The sequence below is a fragment of the Channa argus genome, chromosome 21 (genome assembly GCF_033026475.1).
Source record: "Channa argus isolate prfri chromosome 21, Channa argus male v1.0, whole genome shotgun sequence".
Classification (NCBI taxonomy): Eukaryota; Metazoa; Chordata; class Actinopteri; order Anabantiformes; family Channidae; genus Channa; species Channa argus.
This window is the reverse complement of record NC_090217.1, coordinates 13931461-13951842: the sequence shown is the minus strand read 5'-3', so window position 1 is coordinate 13951842 and position 20382 is coordinate 13931461. Positions and strand designations below refer to the sequence as shown.

General features: G+C 42.7%; 1 protein-coding gene across 11 annotated transcripts in view; it reads left to right on the top strand.

Moving 5' to 3' along the window:
• sox5 (SRY-box transcription factor 5) overlaps positions 1-20382 on the top strand; it is a 206959-nt gene that overhangs the window by 126889 nt on the left and 59688 nt on the right. For all 11 annotated transcript variants that reach the window (XM_067490294.1, XM_067490293.1, XM_067490290.1 and 8 more), the window contains exons 2-3: positions 6990-7185; positions 15131-15353. In XM_067490294.1, the coding sequence (XP_067346395.1) occupies positions 6991-7185; positions 15131-15353 (418 nt within the window). In that variant the 5' untranslated portion in view covers position 6990. The remainder of the gene's footprint in view (positions 1-6989; positions 7186-15130; positions 15354-20382) is intronic.

The following is a 20382-nucleotide window of genomic DNA, read 5'->3' as shown; positions in this document are numbered from 1 at the left end:
GACACAGTTATGGAGTGTTACAATGGGACTGGGAAAGAAAGAGAAAGTGTGTTTGTGTGTTTGGAAAACAGAGTAAGAGAGACAGAGGTGTCCCCCCAGACTAACTGGAGTCTGGTCATATGACATGAGGTCACAAGGCAGGGGTCAAAGGTAAAGTGGAGGTATCGCATTGTCAGAAGTGCAGCGGCATGCATGCTGGTGTCCGTGTGTTTCTCTAAGATTTTACTCTTCCATCTCTGCTTCTTCTACTTCTTCAGCCATCCGTCAGACTCTCTCACACACGCACACACACACACACACACACACGTTAACCATCCTCCCAGTCTACAATAGGAGACAGTGTTAGAAGCTCATAGCTCCCTCCCAGGGTGCTACAATGAAACCTCTGTCTTTCCAGGTAGTGAGGGAGGAAAGGAGAGAGAGAGAGAGAGAGAGAGAGAAGGGAGGAGATAGAAAGGGAGAAAGAGGAGGAGGGATGGGATTGGGGGAGTAAGAGGAAAAAGGAGGAGACCACTTAGCCCGAGGTGGGAGAGTTTCAAAGTGTGGGACGAAAGAAAGAAGCCAGCTGGGAGTGTGTGCATATTTGTGTGTTGTCATTTATGTGAGAAAATAAGCCTGTGTGTGTGTGTGTGTTTGGTGGGGTGGGGGGGCACAGGGGCAGGCCAAGTCGCTGACAGTGAGACAAATGTTGTGACTCCTTTATGGATTGCTTAACAAATGCAGCACAAATAGTGGCCTGGCACAACAATGGAAAAACACTATCCGTCGCTCAATAAACATTATGCAGCGTCTCCCCCTCGCAAAGCACCAGGGGAGCGGGGCCGCCATCCACCGGATGCACTTTTCCTCTCTCCGTCTGTCTCTTTTCACCCTCCTCCTCCTCCTCCCTCAACCTTCTTTCTGCCTCTCTTCTTCCTTTTTTCTATAGCAAGATTTTCCCACGACTTGTGTTCTCTTGGCCCTACACTGATGACCAACCAACCTAAAGTAGATAGAGAGACAGAGGGACAGACAAACAGGCTTAGATAGAGAGACAGACAGACAGACAGACAGACAGACAGACAGAGATAAATAGATAGAACTTTTTTTCCCTTTCCTTTTCTCTCTTCTCCATCCTTTTTTCCCTGTTAAAATGTCAGTGATGATCATGTCCTCCAGTGACTCAGTGTGAAGACATAAATAAGGTTTTAAAGAAGGGGAAGAAAAGCTGAAAACATGACAAGGAAAGTATGTGGAGCGATGCCTTGATGGTGACTAAGGTTCTGGGTGGATGAATGGACGAGCGAGGCAGTCAGACAGGAAAAGGAGAGAGGGGGCAGTCCCAGAGGCCAAATGAGTTAGCCTATGTTTTTCTGTACCCACCCCCTTTGCTTTTTTTCTACATGCGCACACACATACAAAACAGGACTGTCTCGTGTGTGTGTGTGTGTGTGTGTGTGTGTGTGTAAGAGAGATTAGCGGCGGTGACATCAGGTTGTGTTATTGCCTTTTGTGGTTAAACTGGACAGGAAACATGGTTTGGATTGTCGGTCGCCAATTTAGGGCACCTTACAGAGGTTCCTTTGTGTGTGTGTGAGGATGACTTGTGTTTCTGCTCCTTTGTGTGTGTGTTTGGGAGTGTAAGGGTGTGTGTGTCTGTGTGTGTATGAGTATACTGGCGGGAGCTTTGCTCACATTTTCTTCCATGTTACACAGTATTTACTTCAGTATAGAAAGTCATTAGGAAAACTCTTGCAGCATTTTACATTAATTCTAACAAGCAAACGACTTTTAACTCATGATGCTTCAGTTTGTGGGAAACACATTTGGACTTTTTTTTCTTTCAAATTTTGACTGTTGATGATGAACATTTGTTTATGCTTAGAAATTGTCTACTAAAGTCTAAAACTGAAAATATGTGATGCATTTCACGAATACCCAGAGTCTTCTACTATAACAAAACCCAAACAAGGGAACGGGTAATGTCACAAACTTTCTTCTCGAGGTCCACCCTGGCTCAATATTTATCCCTCCATCTCAGCCTTTCCTCTCTGTTGCTACCCCACTCTTCCCACTGTTCAAAAGGACAGACTATAAATAGATATTAGGCAATATCCTTAAGAGTCTGCACAGAGAAGAAGGGAGAGAAGGAGGGAGAGGAGGGATGGAGCGACATTCTTACAAACAGCTGATTGTGTAAAGGGGGAACAGTAAGTAAGACAACACCGGGAGGGAGGGAGTGAGGGAGGAAGACAAAGAGAGGGAAAGAGCAGGAGGACAGACGATGTTTAAATAAGTTCAAGAGTGTGTGACGGAGGGATAGAGACAGAAAGAGAGGGAGAAATTGCTTTGAAAGCTGAGAATAAGCAATTCAGGGAGACAAAAAAAAAAAAAGCAATAGCAATAAAGCTAGTGATAGCGCGACACGGTGGGAAACATTTGTTTAAATTCCCGCCTGAGGTGTCACATGCATGTAAATGTTGCGGTCGGCTCTTCGGAGGCAAAACGCCCTGGGCGCCTTATCTAAAAGGCACATTCCGCTCAACTATTTTGATATGCCCTTCCATTCCCTCTGAGAACAATTTCAAAGATAGCTCACATTTCTACGCAAATAGACCCACACCTGAGTGACAGGCAGGCAGCACTTAGCAGTCACAGGGTGGCAGGAAAAAAGTAACACAAATGTCTCTTTGACTCTTGACAGCACTTTGGAATTAGCCGTCATGCTCATTTTGACTGTAGACGATGGATTCGACTGACTGTGGAATATGTGTGTGAGTGCGTAGTGGTTGAATTGAGGGTTGTAATTTATAGGAAGGCTGAGCACATACATTCGCGCACACATGCATGCGTACACAGAAGCACACACACTTTACTGTGGAATTCTCCAGAGGAGGCTCCCACGCTCCCTGAAAGCTTGTTCTGAGTAGAGGAGTTAACAAGAGCAGTTAGCACCATGATTATGTTAGCAGCCAGACACACAGAGCGAGAGAGCCAGGCGTGTGTGTGTGTGTGTGTGTGTGTGTATATGTGTGTGTGTGTGTGAGAGATAGCCTGTGACATTTCTGCTGCTTTGTTTTTTTTTCCTCACTCCTCATAGAAGCTGAAAACAAATCTGAAGCTGAAACAAATCTTTGCCCCAATTTTGCTTAATTCATTTGATTTATGTATGTGCATGTGTGTTTGTGTGTGCGTTTGTGTGTTGTTTTTGAAGTGTTTTGCATGTGTAAGCACCCTTGCTTGCGTGTTCATAAGCTCACTGCTTGTATTTAAACATGGTTGCGTGTGCGTAAGCTTGCCGCTGCTGAGGTGCCAACATGAAATGGACACGTTGATTACAGTGACAGCCAGGAGGGGGTTAACCACCACCAATGGCGATTATTCGGCCCGTTAATGGATGTCCGTTGCTGTCCGATTAGTGACTTAGCAGCGTTGGACATATGTGATATGAGAGGGACTTAGCTGAGGAGCTGCTAATCATCAAAAAGCCAAGGGGAAGTGGTGCTTTAATCTCAGCTTAGTGCTCTCACCGTGTGTGTGTGTGTGTGTGTGTGTGTGTTCAGAAATGTGTTCAGAAAGAAAGAATGGTTCAGAGAGACTGGAGGGTAGAAGAAAACATCTGATTCAAAATTTTCTATAGTTTACCTATTATTTTCATTTGTGATTCACAAAATGACCTGCAATATTTCAGCAATGGTGCTATGCCATAGAAAAAAGGTTAGCAGCATGTCTCAGATGTAAGCATAGTAGGAACTGTTAGGGGCTCAATTTTTAGTTTTGGTATGGTGCAAAATTATGCAAATATTTTCTAATTATGATCTGGACAACGCTGCCAATTTACCCACTTATAAAACCTTGTCTTTTTTTTTAATCCTCGCATCACTCTGCGCTTTCAAACGGCTTACTCCAGGTCTCCGCCGACGTGACATCCCTGCCAAACTTAAAATGAAGTAGCCAGCAAAATGCGCACACCCGCCGTGCCCAATTGTGTAGTAATTCAACTTCAAAGGCAAATGGGACAGAGAGGAGAGAGGGATTTTATACCCGGAGAGGAGTTGTGAATGGCCTCCCCATTCATAGACACCCACCTCTAAGGAAGTAGTACTAGAGTTGGGGAGAGGGGGCGGATGGGTATAAGGAGCAGAGGGGGAAATGCAGTAAAAAGAATGATGAAATGAAGTTATTTTCTTTGGGTTAGTCAAATGCTCTCTTTGGCCTGCAGAGTTTTTGGATATCTGTGTTGTTTCCTGTGTTAATGTGTAACCGTTCTTGTCTGTGGATTACTTGTCTATCTAGATATGTCTGTGCGGCTACTGTGGCGAAGTGATGAACAATAAAACTCCAAAAGCAACAGTAGGATTCCTTAGTGCTTTCTGAGATGTTACTGTTGCTGAGCCAAAGTGCAGCATTTTTGAAGCTAAAGCATTTAGGGCTGACCTCAGGTCTGTGCTCAGGGTTGCGGGTAGGCAGAGGTGCGCACATGTAGGACACAAGGGAAGGTGTGTGTGTCTCTGAAACAAAAGGCCTCAGTGTGAGAGAGTAAAAGGAGGTAAAGTAAACAGGCAGTGATGAAGACAGACCTGCAGTGTTGGGCCCCTGTTCTGTATATGCGCAAGTACGTATGTGTGTAACTGTGTGTGTGTGTGTGTGTGTGTGTGCGTGTTACTCAAAGCCCGTCAGTTTGTTCAGCTGGGCCTGCTGCTTGCAGTGGATAGTGTGTAAACCCACACACATGCACAGAAGTTTGTGCATGCACGCACACACTGTCTCTCTGTCTCTCTCTCTCACACACACACACGCGCACACACACATACACACACACAGCTTTCTGTTCAGTCATTCTGTCATAAATGTTATCAAAGTCAATTTCAGTGTTAATATCAATTAGGTTTAATGAGAGCAGTGTGCTGTCTTATCCCTGAAGTCTTTTGTCATGCAAACAAAACCAAAATCTTAACACATCATTTATGGCCTCGACTTTTGCTGAGCAAGCCCACGTAGCCAGAGTGTCCAGGAGCAGCAGATAAAGAAAACAGCTTCAGATACACATTCCTCTCTGTGTATTTGTGTGTGTCCTCTACACATTGCCTTACATGAAAACACCTATTCTATTTTATTCTACTTTTTATATTGTAAGTGAATCTACCTTGATAAATGCATACAAAAAAATCTTAATTGTTCAAACGGGAGTTTTGCACAACTTGTTTAATAGTCAAAACTGTACATTTCTGTGGTGTTGATTAAATCATTTTTCTGATTTGAACTATAAATGTAATACTGCAGGGCTTGCTTGGAAGTGGATGGATCTGTACAGCTTTTAAAATATCTAAGAAGCCTATTGAACTCAAAGAACACTCAGTGGTTTGTGTTGCTGAAAATGTTTTGGGAGATAAATCGGTTCTCAGCAATATGTGCGTGATAACACCAATTTGTAAACTGGTTTAAATTATTAGATTATCTATCAATGAATCTTGCAGGCAAAATCTCCTGTACACAATTGAAAGTAATTAAATTACATCACTATTTTGGAGACTTAGTCTTTTTCTGTATTACGGCAGTGGAGTTTATTTGATTTTGACCGTAACCTTGCTCGCAATGTGATAACACCACATGTTGCGTTTTTAGCATGGTGCTCTCCTCATCACCTCCAGTGAGCAATACTCAATATTGTTTCCCTTTCCACTGTCATAAGGTAAATAAGCAATGAATTAGTGGCAGGGCTGCTCCAAGGAACAACGCCAGATGTACAGTCCACAGGAAATCCAATAGAGTCAGGAGTGTAATCAGTTTACCAGACACAAGCAGGGAGAGAGGGAAAAATTTGAGAGAGAGAGGCAGAAGAGGAAGACGGAGCAAATCAAAGACAGATGAAGTTTGAGTGGAGGATAAAGATATAAAGTCAAGGATGTTGAATGTGCAGAAAGTCGCTTCTTAAAGCAAAGGGAAAGAATGAATTAGAATTTGACAGACGCCTGTTGCTTGTTTCTTGTTTCCACTTCCCATCACACACAACCCTCCCTACAAGTTTTAACAATCCCTCCATGCCTCCATCCCTGCCATGCTGCAGGCTTCTTTGCGATTGAGCCTATTACCCAGGGTCATAGTCGCAGTGGCTTCAAGGCTGACAAGTGCATCTGAAAGCACTCAGGCGATACAGAGAACCACATTAAATTCTATTATTACCACATAGTTACTGCATCCCCATTCATCTGAAGTACAGGGAGGCAAATTTACCTTGTGAGAGACAGAGTTCACCTAATAGATGTGGCTTTATATCCTTTCCTTCTTTTCAAGGGAACAAATCCACAGTAACAAATGCAAACAGCAGGGTCCTCTCTGCTGCTAGCTATTTTCCTCCGGTTCCTCTATTGTCCAAAGGTTTTCATAAACACATGTTATTGTCACCATGCATACTGCTCTCACTCTCTGTCTCTCTCCTTTTCTCCCTCTTTTCCTCTCTATGTCTCGCTCTGAAAGCCCATTGTCAAGACATGGTCATTTCCTCCACAATGCCAGCGCAAGCAGGCTGCAGTTGCAGTAATGGCCCCGTCTTTTTTGAAACATGAACGTTGAATGGCCCCCATGGTAAACATACTGTAAGACCTGAGAGTGTGCTTGAAGGTCTGCCAAGGAGCTGGGTGCTCACACACACCGACTGAAGGGGATATTGTACGGTGTAGCAGTCAACTAATCCACAGAAAAGGGAAGTAAGAGAATTGATGCCAGTTGATGAGCTGAATAGGATTTGGCAAATGCCTGCTCAAAGGACTTAAAGTTGTCTCCATTGTATTTTTTTGTACAGTAAACACACACCAAAGTGGGTGAAGTGAGTTTACTCAGACCATCCAGGAGTTTACAGGAGCTAGTAGGACCTCCACACTTCCTGTTGCCATCATCATATAACTCCAGCCGTCGACCTGTTATATCATTCTGTGAATATTGCTCACTCTTCCTTCTCTTTTTCCTTCTCCCTCCATCTTTCTGTCTCCCTTCTCCTCCGTTTTTTCCAGGATGTCTTCCAAGCGACCAGCCTCTCCATATGGGGGGACAGATGGAGAGGTAACCATGGCAACCAGCAGACAGCGAGTGGAGGATGAGGAGAGTGAGGGACTGGGCGGTGTCATCCACCTCCCCCTGGCCTCCTACTGTGGCAAGGTGTCCCCTCGCTCACCCCCCAACCGCAACTTGGACAGCCCCCCCAACACGGTAAGGATGGCTGCCGACTTCATGCTCGATCCTGTTTGAGTGATAGCACCCAGCCATGAGCACTGGCTCATGCTTTAAAACAGGTGTAACACTGTGAAGACGTTACCGCCTGCTTTGACCAACAGCATCTCACAGTTTCAGATTATGCATCCTAATCCATTCGAACACTTTAGTCTTGACTCATCTAACAAACTTTTACAGTTTTGAAATTTTAGATAAAAAGTTGCTTTTATTAAAAAAAAGACATTAGCTTTAAATATAAACATTTACTTTTTGTTAGAAATTTGAAACTGGAACCAAACATTGCTCCCTTTATAAACAACTAAAAGTGAATGTAGCGAGGCTCGGGCACCTGAGGCAGCTGTGGCTCAGATAGGGTTAACACAAAGCCACATGGTCAGTGATTTGATTCCGGGTTCCTTTGAACTGCTTTGACTAAGAATGTAGCAGCTGTCAACAACAAAATCCCCACGAGGATCAATAAAATATATTAAAATTTTAAAAAAAGACAAAAATGACACCCATTGCTTCACATTGGCGCCTGTTTAAAGATTTCCGTTTGCACCATCTTTTCTGCTTGGACAATCTAAATAAGAAGTTTACTCTGTTGCTTTATCTCTGTACTGAAAGTAGCCAGTGGCAGTTTGGTCTATCTCTCCATCACTACTGACTCTCTACACTCAGCATTCCCTCAGCCTGTCAGGGTGCATTGCAGAGGCTAAAGTGAAAAATACTTTATTTGTTGATGTACTTGGCTAGAAATTAACTTCACTGAACTTATTTATTTATTGTATTTTCAAACAACTACGTAATATAGTTTAGGGAACAAACACTTTCTGAAAATGTGGAATTATTTAGCTTTTATGGAATTTCCAGAAATTTGTTCTCACAAAAACAGAAATATTTCTGCATATTGAAAACTAAATTATTGCATATACAGCCTGGATCCTCTTGATTTAGAAGACTTAGAGACCTTTCAAACCCTAATACAAAAACAAAAATAAAATATTTGAATATTTTTTGGAGATTGGTGAAATGCATGAAAAGAGTTAGTTTTATATAGAGAGAGAAGTTGACTTACTCTGTGAGTGAAAAGCAGTTTGGCACCGGGAGTTTTTTCTATAATTGTTTTGGTTCAAAAATGGGGGAAAAAAGGTTGAAAGCTACTGTTTGGGTGCACACGTGTTTTTGCTTTTATGTGCGCCCCACCAGCCATTGCCTTGAGCCCATTTGATGCACAGTTGCGTGACTGCAAATTGTGAGCCATTGCAGTGAGTCATTTTCTTCAGGATGAAGTGTGACATTATGTGGTGGTGCTGAATGTATGGCTCTGTATTTGTAAGCACATTTCTATGTGTGTATATGTGTGTGTATTTTGTACAGTTGCACCTTCTGTGTGATTCATGTTAAATATCAGTGTAGGCCTCACAGTATACATTTTGTAAATTTCTGTTAGTTGACACACTGTGTGAGGGTGAGTGTGTGTACGTGTGTGTTAGTGTGTTTGTGTGTGCCTGTGCATCAGTATGTATCAGAATCTAAAAGATTCAGTTGTCCGGCATGTGACTCATTACACATTATATACATGTAGTGTCATTTACAATGCATGTTAAGTACATGGGCATGTGACACGTGTTGACTATTCACCGGGAGAAACGTGATTAACGTTTGAGGGCATCTGTTAAACAATTTTGTGTTTGTATCAAACTCTTCACAGTGTGTTTGCACATTGTGTGTGACACCGTCTATGCCAGGACACAGCGCGCTGTCTTCATCTCATAATGACTTATAACGACAGTCGACCTTTCCCCTTTACTGACGATAAACAGTCACATGCTATAAAACAATAAAACAGTGCTTATGAGCTGTAACAAAAAGCTAATTCTGTAATTAGCGCTGATTAGCCTGCGAGCCCCTCCCACGATTGTGTGTGTGGCATGTGCCAACTGTAAACCAAAGTCCTAGGACTATGCACACACACACACGCACACACATGCAAATACACAAACTCAACACACCGGGTTATCTGCTGATGTTAAGGCCAATCATTACATTAGTCCTGGTTCGTCAATATAAGATGTATTTGTTATATTTGCACAAAACTACTTAAATTATATTATTGCTAAATAACATCACTATCATAAATGTTTTGTGTTTTGGCCTCCACATTAATTTGCTATGAAATGACACCTCTTGAGAAATTTAAATTAAAATATCCTTAAAAATGACACGGCCGCTTTCTAGGCCATTAATTGACAGCAGAAGGGAGCTGTTGATGTCGGTTTGTGTGTGCGGTTGTTTGTGGGGAGGGCATAATAATGGATGTGGATTATTAGGTAGCAAGCCTGGTGGATAGGATGGGGGTTTATCTGACTGCCTTCCGGGCATGTTGTAAGATATGTGTTGAATTTTTCTTTTTGTTTTTTTCTGAGAGAGAAACAGAGAGAGGGAGATGGAGACGGAGGCTCGGACTTAGGTGGGACTCTTAAGTGAGGTTGTGGTCTCTCTCTTAGGGCAATTGCTATAAAGTGATAGGGGGAAGTAAATGTCACATCAATGACTGGTTGACTTTGAAGTGAGGCAGCGAGAGAAGTGTTGGGTGTGTGAATGTGTGTGTTTTTTTGGGGGGATTACAGCTTTATCTTGTCATAGTAAATTAACACGGCAGCAGAGAAGTGCTCAGTTACACACTGACCTCTTCATCCTGCCTTCCTCGCCTGCCTGCTCAGCTTTAGCTTGGCCACTTTACCTGCCTGCTGCAGCTGTACACACACACACAGACACACACACACACACATAATAAAAACAGCTCTTACATTCATTTTAAAAATCTAAAATGTGTTGGATTATTCACTTTTTTTAAAATGTGTTTTTGTACAAACTCTGGCTCCGGATAAGAATAGTGCTGTTCATAATGGTTTTGCAAATCAATGTAGTTTAGCTAAAAGGGTGTTTTTACTGAATGTCAAGTTATAACTGTGCAGCTGGAATCTGATTGGCTATGAGCAACTCAGGTTTAATCATGGGAAACATTTAAGAAATGGTTAGGCAAGGTCCACCAATTAAAATCGAATTCGGTTATGATGCAACCACAGGTATAAAAGCAAAGATTTACATTTTTATTTATCATAGAAAATCCAAGTCCTGTGGAAACATTTTGAAAATGCTGAATTATCTTTAAGTCCCCACTGTAAGCACAGCTATGATTTGTTTGACATCATGGTCCTTCTTTCTTGCTTTCTTTTTTTTTTTTTTTTTTTTTGATTTTTTCTTTTTTTGTTTGTATTTTGCAGATCCTCTGAGAAAAATATTTTCACATCAGGCTGAAGAAAAGCATCTTCTCATAAATGTGTTAATGGACAAACACTAATTATTTCATTAACAGGCGAGATACACGCTAACACGATAGAAAACTATAAAGATATTTCATCAGGCATTATTTCTTATTCATTTTCCTCCACAAGCCCTCGCTTTCCTTCTTTTTGTGTCATTTGTATGTGTGATTATGTGTGTATGTGTGTGTTCATGTGAATTTGACAGATTTAACACAGTCATTGAGCAGTCTTGAGACACAGTGGTCACACTTAATTTCTCATGCCAGTGATGCACTAATGAATCAACACACGCTTGCCTGTCAACAGTGAGGGGTCGTGGTAAAATATACTGGCATTCACTTTAGCCAAAGTGCTATTTAAAATAGAGAAAATACAGCTGCATGTTTTGTGATAAGAAAAGGGCAAGTGTGCAATTCTTGGACAAAACCTTAATTTTGACAATTAGAATTGGGACGTTTCAGTTTCATGAGAAGTAATTCTATAGTCATTATTTGAATTCAGTTTTTTTAAGAATATTAATAATAGTCATATGCTACAATAATTATCTATTAGCGTCAGTATATACACTATATGTATTTTAATTAGGGGTTTCCATGGTAAAATTTAAGCATATTGTTGGAAAAGGAGGATGAAAGTAATGTGTGTGTTTGTCTGCTTGTCCCAGCCTGAGGGACCTCCAAATCAAAACTGACAGTGTCTGTGTTTAGCCATGGCATGTAAAGGGATTTGCTGTATGTGTGTGTGTTTGGCAATGTATTGGAGGTGTGTTAAGTGTATGTCGTGGAGATTGGCAGCCCTGGCGTCGAGCTAAGTCTTACCGCCCTGCAGGAGTGATCAGTGACATTCTCCTGGTGTGTATGTGCGTATGTACTTTAGTTGAGCAGCTGTTTCCAGTTCTTCCTACTGCCACATTGTCCACGCCTTGATCCACAATGACACGCCAAGCATCAAATATTGTTTTTCAAATGTACACTTTGCAGACCCCGAGACATGTCAGGCTATAGCAGAGAGAGTGAGAGAGTGAGAGAGTGAGTTTTGTTCTGTTGGGCAACAGAGAAGGAGGAAGGGAAGAAGAGGAAGAAGTTTAAAAAAGAACATGAACAGCAGCATCTGTGTTGGCTGTGGGAAAAAAATAGCATTGGGATTTTTTTTTTTCCTTTTTTTTTCTGGCAAGAATTAAGTGTTTTTAAACCAACCTCCCCTCACAGATGAGCTTAAGAAGACAAAAGTTGTTTAATTCGGTTCCATTGCAGAGGCAGTAAAAGGATAAAGAGAGTGAGGCGCAATTTTTACTTTGTTCCAGTCATTTGGAAGAGAATTGACATCTACAAACTAAAGGCAGAACCGCCCACACTCCCAGCCTGCCACATCCAGTGCATATAAATACATACATACATGCAGACACTCACACATTTACACAAACACACACCTACAGGCTATGTGCGCTCACAGTGTCACACATATATGCACAAAAACCAGCTCTGACACACACACACACACACACACACACACACACACACAGAGAAAGGGAGAGAGGGCATGAACATTTACAGTATCCAAAATTTCTGTTTGTACTTTGCGAATAAATGCATGCTAATCTGAAAAGTTTTGTGACCCAGGTTACAGCAGGAGCAAAGAAACGTCACCACTGCACACACTCGAGCTGAGAGACACCCGTTACAATAGACAGTCTGCCCTATGTCTTGTCGTTTTGATTCCTCTGTTTTTGGACTTTGCAGCGCAAATCACCCGCAAGGCATACGGATTATATGCTGGGAGGTTGAGATTGAGGGAAAAAAAAAATCATAAGCTATTTAAGTTGCGTTAAGGATAAGTCCGCCTGTCTGACTTCACACATAAATAATGTCACAGGCCCTAATGTACAGGGTCTTTGAAGAAGCCATGGCTCTCTGCTAATTCCCTCTGATTGGGAAATGACCTTCATTGTTGGACGCAGCGAGATGACATCTCCCTGGCAGCTTTTCCACAAGCAAAAGACATCCGACAACCCTTCACCCCCGAACTCCACCTCCCCCTCCTGTCTCCCCCTCTCTTCTCCCTCCTGTATTCTTGTTCTATTTGTTTTGTTTGTGCGACATCTCTCTCGAAAGAAAGAGTGCGGCTGTTTTAAGTAGGCGCTGGATTAGATAAATGGGATGTGACAGGTGTGACCGCTGCCTTCAAGATGCCTGCCTTCCTCTTTCTCTCTCTATCTTTACATACCTCTGTCAACTCACTCTCTCTCTCATTTCCTCTAATAACATCGCGTCTTTCTCTCCTTTGCCTTTTCTTCTTTCTCTCTTTTGACTTTTACCCGCTTCTCTCCTTCTGTCTTGTTACATTTGCATGTCGTGCCGGCGCTGATGCAACTTGTAATCACAAAGCCGCTCATTTGAAATCATGAATTTCCTTAATCTCAAGAACGGGAAAGGGCGAATGAAAAAAGGAGGCACCAAAGAAAGACAGGAGCAGGTCGGGAGGTTGATCAGGTGCTGAGAGGGGAAGAACGAAGTCTTTGAGTGCTTTAAGATCAAAAGATGCTTTTCCAACTCAGCACGTCAGTATATATACTGTATGTTGGTATCCCAACATACAGTATATATACAACTGCTATAGCCGTATCATCATTGTGTAACACCGTGTCCCTCTGTTACAATGCATGTGCACAATAGCGAGGATAGAATTAGTGAATTATTGAGCGTGCTGACTTATTCAGAATGTGGAAAAAGACAGAGCCAAAGAGAGAGAGTCAGTGAAGTGTAGAAAACATCCTAAAATAATGGTCTGCTGTACCCCCTCACATAGAGTTTGACCACTGACAATGAAAGCATCTATACTGAAACATTTGAGCCTTTTTTTTCTGATTAAATGGATGCTTTCATTTAAATGCTTCGTCTCTAAAAGAATAGAATCGGGAGTTATCTGGGGACTAGATAACTTCTTTGTGGACTGTGGTCTGAGTATTAAGTTCCAGCAGCAGCGTAGAAGTTAATGATTAGAAAACTATCTCCCCCTTAATATGCCATAATGTCATTAATACAGCTGGAATGTACCATTGTCTCTCTCCTTATCTTTGTGTGTGTCTTCCTCTGACACACACAGACACACACACACACACTCAGGTACTATATGTGTGTGCTGCTGTCCCAGGTGGCATGCTGCATATTGTAGTCAGCTTAGCCAAAGATTAACCCTGTGGACCATTGACCCTTCTGTCTGCAGAGGGCTGACAGACTGGATAACTGACTGACTGACTGACTCAGTCGTTTCTGTAATTAAACTCAACACCACCATACACACTTTAACACATTTTGGTTTCTGCAAGTGCGAGTGTGTAATGCATTTGCTCGCATTTCCTTCATTTAGAGCACGTACACAGCACTGTACAAACATTCTCATATGCACGTACTATATGTGTGACAGAGATAAAGTCCGTGTGTTCTTCCTTGAAGCTGATGCCCTCCTGTCTCTCAGTGTCACTGTTAATTGGGCTGAGCCGGCATTAAGTCTATCATGCAGGCTGTCCAAACAAACTCAGGTTTTATTGGGTCAAAGATTAAGTTGCTGGAATTTACTTACCTTTCAACTTCCGTTGTTGTTCGGTTTTTGTTTCTGTTTATTCACATGCATTAATTCTTGTTGTTTTAAAGACTTAAAGGTACCTTTTAGACAGGTTATATAACATAAAAAAACAACCATGCTTTAAATTAGTTTTAGAATTTATGTCTGATGTGGTTTCCCTGCCAAAAAAAAATCTGTTACCTAGTTAACCATTCATATAATGACATTTACTTCTTCTCCCCAAATTAAAAAATAGAATCAATCAATTTAGGGATTATAAAAATGTAATTTTGAGCGTTTAACTAAAGGTCAAAACTGAACATGATAAAGGCAAGTAAACTTTAGACACAAGACAGCAAGATAATTATTCATGATGACAGCTTGGCAAAAGCAATGGAGCTTTACTTTCAGCTGTATATATTATATTTTGTGTCTGTCATGCTGAATGCTTTTTGGTCTGTTGTGAATTTTTTACCCCTTTCAGTCCTTTCAGAAGTCTATGGAAATGATTTGACACTGCTCCAAAGCTTTGTTTTTTGAAAGACGATCATTGGTGTGATTTTGTTGTTGTTGTTGTGGCTTTGGTTTGATGAAGTTGCATCCTCAGCATTAATTGTCACAAATCTTAGGACAAAAGTAGCGCAGCACACAAACTTGGGCTTGGGATTTGGTGCAGTAGCATTGGACGTCCCTCAAAGCTGAGGCGTCGAAAGCTTTGTAATGAAGAGTTAGTGTGACTCTTAGAGCGTGCGTCTTTTGCTGTTGTTTCATGTGCCTGTTCTGTCAAGTACCTCCAAGTCAGTCAAATGCAGATTTCAGAGGATGTGAGGGAAAGCGAGAGAAAAAGTAGTATGCCCTAACTAGAAATAACTGGCCAGAGATGAAAGTTGGTTGCATTGGGCTATGAGAAGGGGAGATGGAGAGTATAAAGAAACCAAGAGAAGGAGAGGAGGATGGAGATAATGAGTGGGTGTATGCCAGATCCATCCCCACCTCCTTTTAAAGTGATTTTTGAAACTAATAATTATCTCTTTCTCTCCTCCTTCCAGGACCAGGATGGCACTAAGGGGAGCTCTTTGAGTCCTTACGCCCAGCACAATGCTACCTCACCAGGCAAAGAGGAAGGCGGAGGAGGGGGACGGCCCTGCAGCGATGGGGTCTCAGCTACGGGCACCGTGGGGACCCCAGAGAGACGCAAGGGCAGCCTGGCAGACGTGGTGGACACACTGAAACAACGCAAAATGGAAGAGATGATCAAGAATGAGCCAGAAGGTCAGTGATGAAAGGGAGATGCTTGTGCAGCCAGATGTGTGATCTGAAACACCCCACCATCTCCCTGGCTCACCGCCGCTCTTTTATCGCACTGTGTTGTCCCTTTCGCTCTAGTTCTTTCTTTTTATCGTGTTTTCTCTATGGCTCTATCACTCTGTCCCTCTGTTACGAACCCACACACATTCAGATGAGAGGCGAGCCTTTGTTTTTCCAGCACACAGACAGACAGCATCAGCTGTTAGGGCCTATTGTCCACCATGCTTTGCATATTTATCACAATCTGACAAATAAGATATGTGTGTTTGTGTGTGTGTGTAGTGTAGTGTTAGCTTGAGTGTGTGAAAAGCCTGCAAACATACTTGGATATTTTAATAACTTGCCAAATGTCTCCCAGCTTTAATTTCAAGGTGGAGACGCTTACATTACAGTAAGATGTTATGCTCTGAATAATCAGTCAGGGGTTAAATACAGCTTATCACCTTTTCAACTACCTTTTTAGCCAGTGGGATAATGCTCTCTCAGCCCTTAAATAAAGATTTCACAGACTGCTGAAGAGGCTAAACCAGATTTTTGCCCAGGGCTACATAGCTAAGCTCGATTAGCCTCAACATTTCATTCTCAAATTTAGCCTTAGGCTAACAGTTGGAGTCAAGAAAAAAGATAAAATTAGCCCATGGCCAAGACTGATTTCCACTGGGCAGACAAATGGAGGATTAAGTTACTACGAAACGTATGTCATCGTGATAACACCAACAGGTGTCCATTTCCTTTAGGTAGATGGAAGAAGTAAATAACACTGGGTTATATTGGTGGAGAAATATTTCACATGGGTCACAAGGAGGAGGTCAGTTTTAAAAAGGGTCCTGGGTCAGGTCTTGTTTCTTGAGTGGACCCACAAAGACTTCTAAAGTAGACACAAGGTAAAACAACCACTAGCTCCTCTTCTACACCTCTATACTCTGCCTTTAGCTTCTAAATCCAGCACTGCTGTGCACTAAGACTTCTATTCAAACATCTCTGTGAACTGTAATGACACTGTGCCCAAAAGGTGAAAGAACAGTGCAGCTGCATATTTGTCTTTTAAGTGTAAGTGCATGTGTGTACTTGTGAGTCTATGTGTTTCCCCAGTACATCAACAGGCTTTCATTTCAAGCTGCGTTGTGTTAACCTTATTTTGCAGGCTTTACTGTAAGGTTTTCAAAGCAGCCAAGACTGCTGGTCAGCTCTTGCCGTCTGGTTGTTTTTATCCCAGTCGATAGAGAGGCCTGTTGTGGCACATTTTACAAAAAAAAGGGAAAAGGGGGAAAAAAACGGCCTGTTTGTCGAGCTGAGCTGTAATTGAGGTGTGTTTTGGGTTGTTCGCTGCTTCACTGGACCTCATGAACTGGCTGTACAGGAAAAAACAACAATAATGGATCTTTATGAGTCAGCCAGTGTAGAGAGAGAATGAGAGAGATGAAGGTAGAGAGAGTCAGAAGGGAAAAACACAAGGAGGAAGCGAAGGATAGTGAAGCAAGGAGAAAAAGACCAGTGTCTTCACAGACCCCATTAGCAGAAAGCCAGTGTGGTGCAGCATCCAAACCAATCCGGAGCATTATCTGCCCTACGTTTAAATGAAACACGCTAACAAAAGGCCGCAGCGCCTGCAGACCCAGCACACATACACACACGCAAACTCAGGCCAAGCAAGAAGAGAAAGGAAAATAGAAAAGAGAGCAAAGGAAGAAAAGGGACGCTGAGAGAAGATGAAGAGAGGCAGAGGGAAATGGAGGGGGGGGACAATAGAAACTACGATGGGCAGTATTGAACGCAAGATAGAAATCCCTTTTCTGTGCCCAGCTAGCTATTGTTTGGCTGTGTGACTCACAAAGGCCATTAGCAGCAAACAGCAGGTTGGGATGAAAATTTAATGAAGGCTTTAATCATTATGAAAGGCCTGGAATATTACTGGTCTCTGTGTCTCTCTGCCTCTCTCTCATACACACATCCTCACACACACACTGCTTCCAGCTGGATCAATCACACACACACACATACACACACACACATTTAAAGTATACGACCATTAACACCGGGAGGGATGTGAATGAGGGGCCAAAGACACAAAATGGGTCAGAAAACAATAAACATCTTGAAACAGAAGGAGAAGCTTGGCTTTTCGAAGGCCCTGAGCTACACATCTCACACACACACACACACACACACACACACACACACACACACAGTGTAAGTATAACTTTGAAATATATAGTTTTGTGTCTGTGGCTAGTGTTGCTCTACTTAGGCTAGATGAATGGAGAGTGTTAGATACTAGGTCAGTGTGTGTATTCGTGTGTGTGCACTGTTAAGCCTTTGGGAGCATGTACAGTATACATGTGTATTTGTATTTGCAAACGTGCTTGTGATGGAATGTGTGCGCACATGAGGAAGCATTTAGTTGCATGCATACAAGGTGTGTGTAGGGGTGTTTGTGTATATGTGCTGGCCTCTAATAAATGACTAGTCGTGTTGTCCCCTATGGCCTGGCCCAACCATGCTCCACCGCTCCCATGCTCTCTCCATTCATCTCCTGTCTTACTCCACTGGCCACCTGCTACCCTCAAGATACAAACTAACTCACATACACACATGCACAACTAGCATCCTTAATAAATTCTTTAGAAGCGACAGGAAGTAACAGCGAAGATATGAATGTCATGACATCGCCTGGTGTGTATGTATTTCTGTTTTTATGTGTGTCTGTGTGGACTTGAGGCGTAAGGATGCTGGGCGAGAGGCTCGTGCTTGAGTGTGTGTGTGTGTCATTACGTAGAATAATGACAGCAGAGTGCAGAGCATCGCGGGAGGCATAGGGTCGAGAGGCAAGTCGGTGCTAGCACCCAAGAGAGATCACTGCGCATTCAGGAGTCATACACACCTGCTAAACACACAAGCGTGCACACACACACACACACCTGGGCTGGACAGTTCCTTTGGACTCACCATTTAGCCCCTTCTGACCCCTGAGCTTTAGAGCAAGGCCTAACAATAATATATTAGCCCAGCTCTGGGAGCTTGGACGTGCACCTCAGACAGACAGGCGGACAGCTAGACAGCTAGACAGCTAGACAGATAGATAGATAGATAGATAGATAGATAGATAGATAGATAGATAGATAGATAGATAGATAGATAGATAGATAGATAGATAGATAGATAGAAGCTGCTTTATAAAAGAGAAGAAAGAGGGGAATTCAAAGGAGGAGAAACATCACTAAATGGGGCACAGATGTTCCACTCGTCCCCTGGAGTAGTGCCGCCACTGCCCTGGACTTTCACCAGACACTCAGCCTCATTCCTCCTCTTCTCGCCTCTCTTCTCCTCTCCTCTCTCTACGCAGCAGCTCTGACTGTAAGTGGCTCCCTTTAAGTGCCAGCTGAGCTCCATCTCTAGACCCGTCTGTTGACCCTCTGCTACCCAGCTACAGCTACCTGTCACTGGGGCTTGCTAGAAATGGTTTTCTTATTTTCTTTATCTTTATCCTTTGAGGTGGCCTAAATTGTGCAATGCATGATGCATTCATGCAATGTAAAGATTTGGCTGTGTCCTTTTGCATGCAGGGTTAAAAAGAAAGAAAGAGACGACATAGTCTAATGTTTTATCTGACTGTGTCTTAGGTGAGACTTGCCTGCTCCGGGGTCAACAAGTAGTAATACGCTTTTTTTGTTTGTTGGTTACTGGGAGCAGCTTAGGGGTCAGACCCCTGTCTCTACACTTTACAGCCTTGATATGGACATGTGCAGGAAAACAGGAGACATGTACATCCTCACACAAACTCACACACACAGAGCTTGCAGGTTTACAGCCACACCAGCCACCTTAAGGTCAGTGAAAATGGTGTTTTTATGGCTAAGCATACTTGCTGCTCCCAGGCACTGGTTTCCATACTGAAAATGCCAACTCAATGACAGATGTCACACAACACACATTCACGGACACACGCTCCCACATGCACGCTTAGCACTTCATCTGTTTTCAAGACAGGGAGGGGAACCCACGGCTTGCTTTTAGAGAGCGCTGAGGCATTTTATAGGACAGCACTTAGGCGAGGCCATTGTGTCACACAAGCACGCAGTGGCCGGAGCTCCCTCACGCCTCTGTACACTCCAATGGGTGACAATAGGAAGGGCGGATACTCTCTGCCAAGAAGAAAAAGGGGAGAGAGAAAGAAAAGGAGAGAAAAATAGAGCCATAGAAGTGAAGGGACTGAGGCAGTCTCTCGTTCATCCGTCCATCAGTTCACCCCCTCCTCTTCCCTTTGCCTAATCCTTCTGCTCTCTGCTATCTGGGGGGTTATGTCAAACACACACATACTATAAACATCGACAATGGCATATACAACCCTTGGAAGTCATCACATGGATCTGCAACTTCTAAGCACAGATCCCTAAGGGGAATTTGCAGATTTACAGACTGCAGACACACATACTCATGCACACATATACAGGCGGAGTTTCACAGCCAATAGCGTGGGAGCAAGCAAACATCTTTATGTGATTTTCACCCTTTGTCGGTAATTAGTTAGTTGTATAAATTAACATGAAGTGCAGCAGGACTCTCACAGCCATTGTTTGTCACCATCATTCTTCTCACGCTGGGAAAAGGAAGGCGAGTGAAATGAAACAGAGGGGGAGGTTGAAAGAGATTTTTCTTTAAACACTAAAAAGCGGGAAAGAAAGTTCAGGAAAGTGAAAAAAGCTAGATTTTGTCTTCCTGTTTTCTAATTAAAGGGCTCAAAATACGCCATTACTAAGGACATTTGAACTCCACGTGTTATTTTATGCTACTCCTTCTATTCAGGGACCTGGCACAGAAGACCAAATTCTTCAGTGGCAAGATTCAAACATCCACTGCTTAGAGAAAGAAATAAAACTTACTTTGAAGCAAGCAAAGAGCCCCTAGGTCATGTTGTTTATCTAAGAAAACCAGTTCCTTTTTATTTATTGTTGCTTCTAGTTACCTAGGTGTCATTGTGTCAGTGAACTTCCCT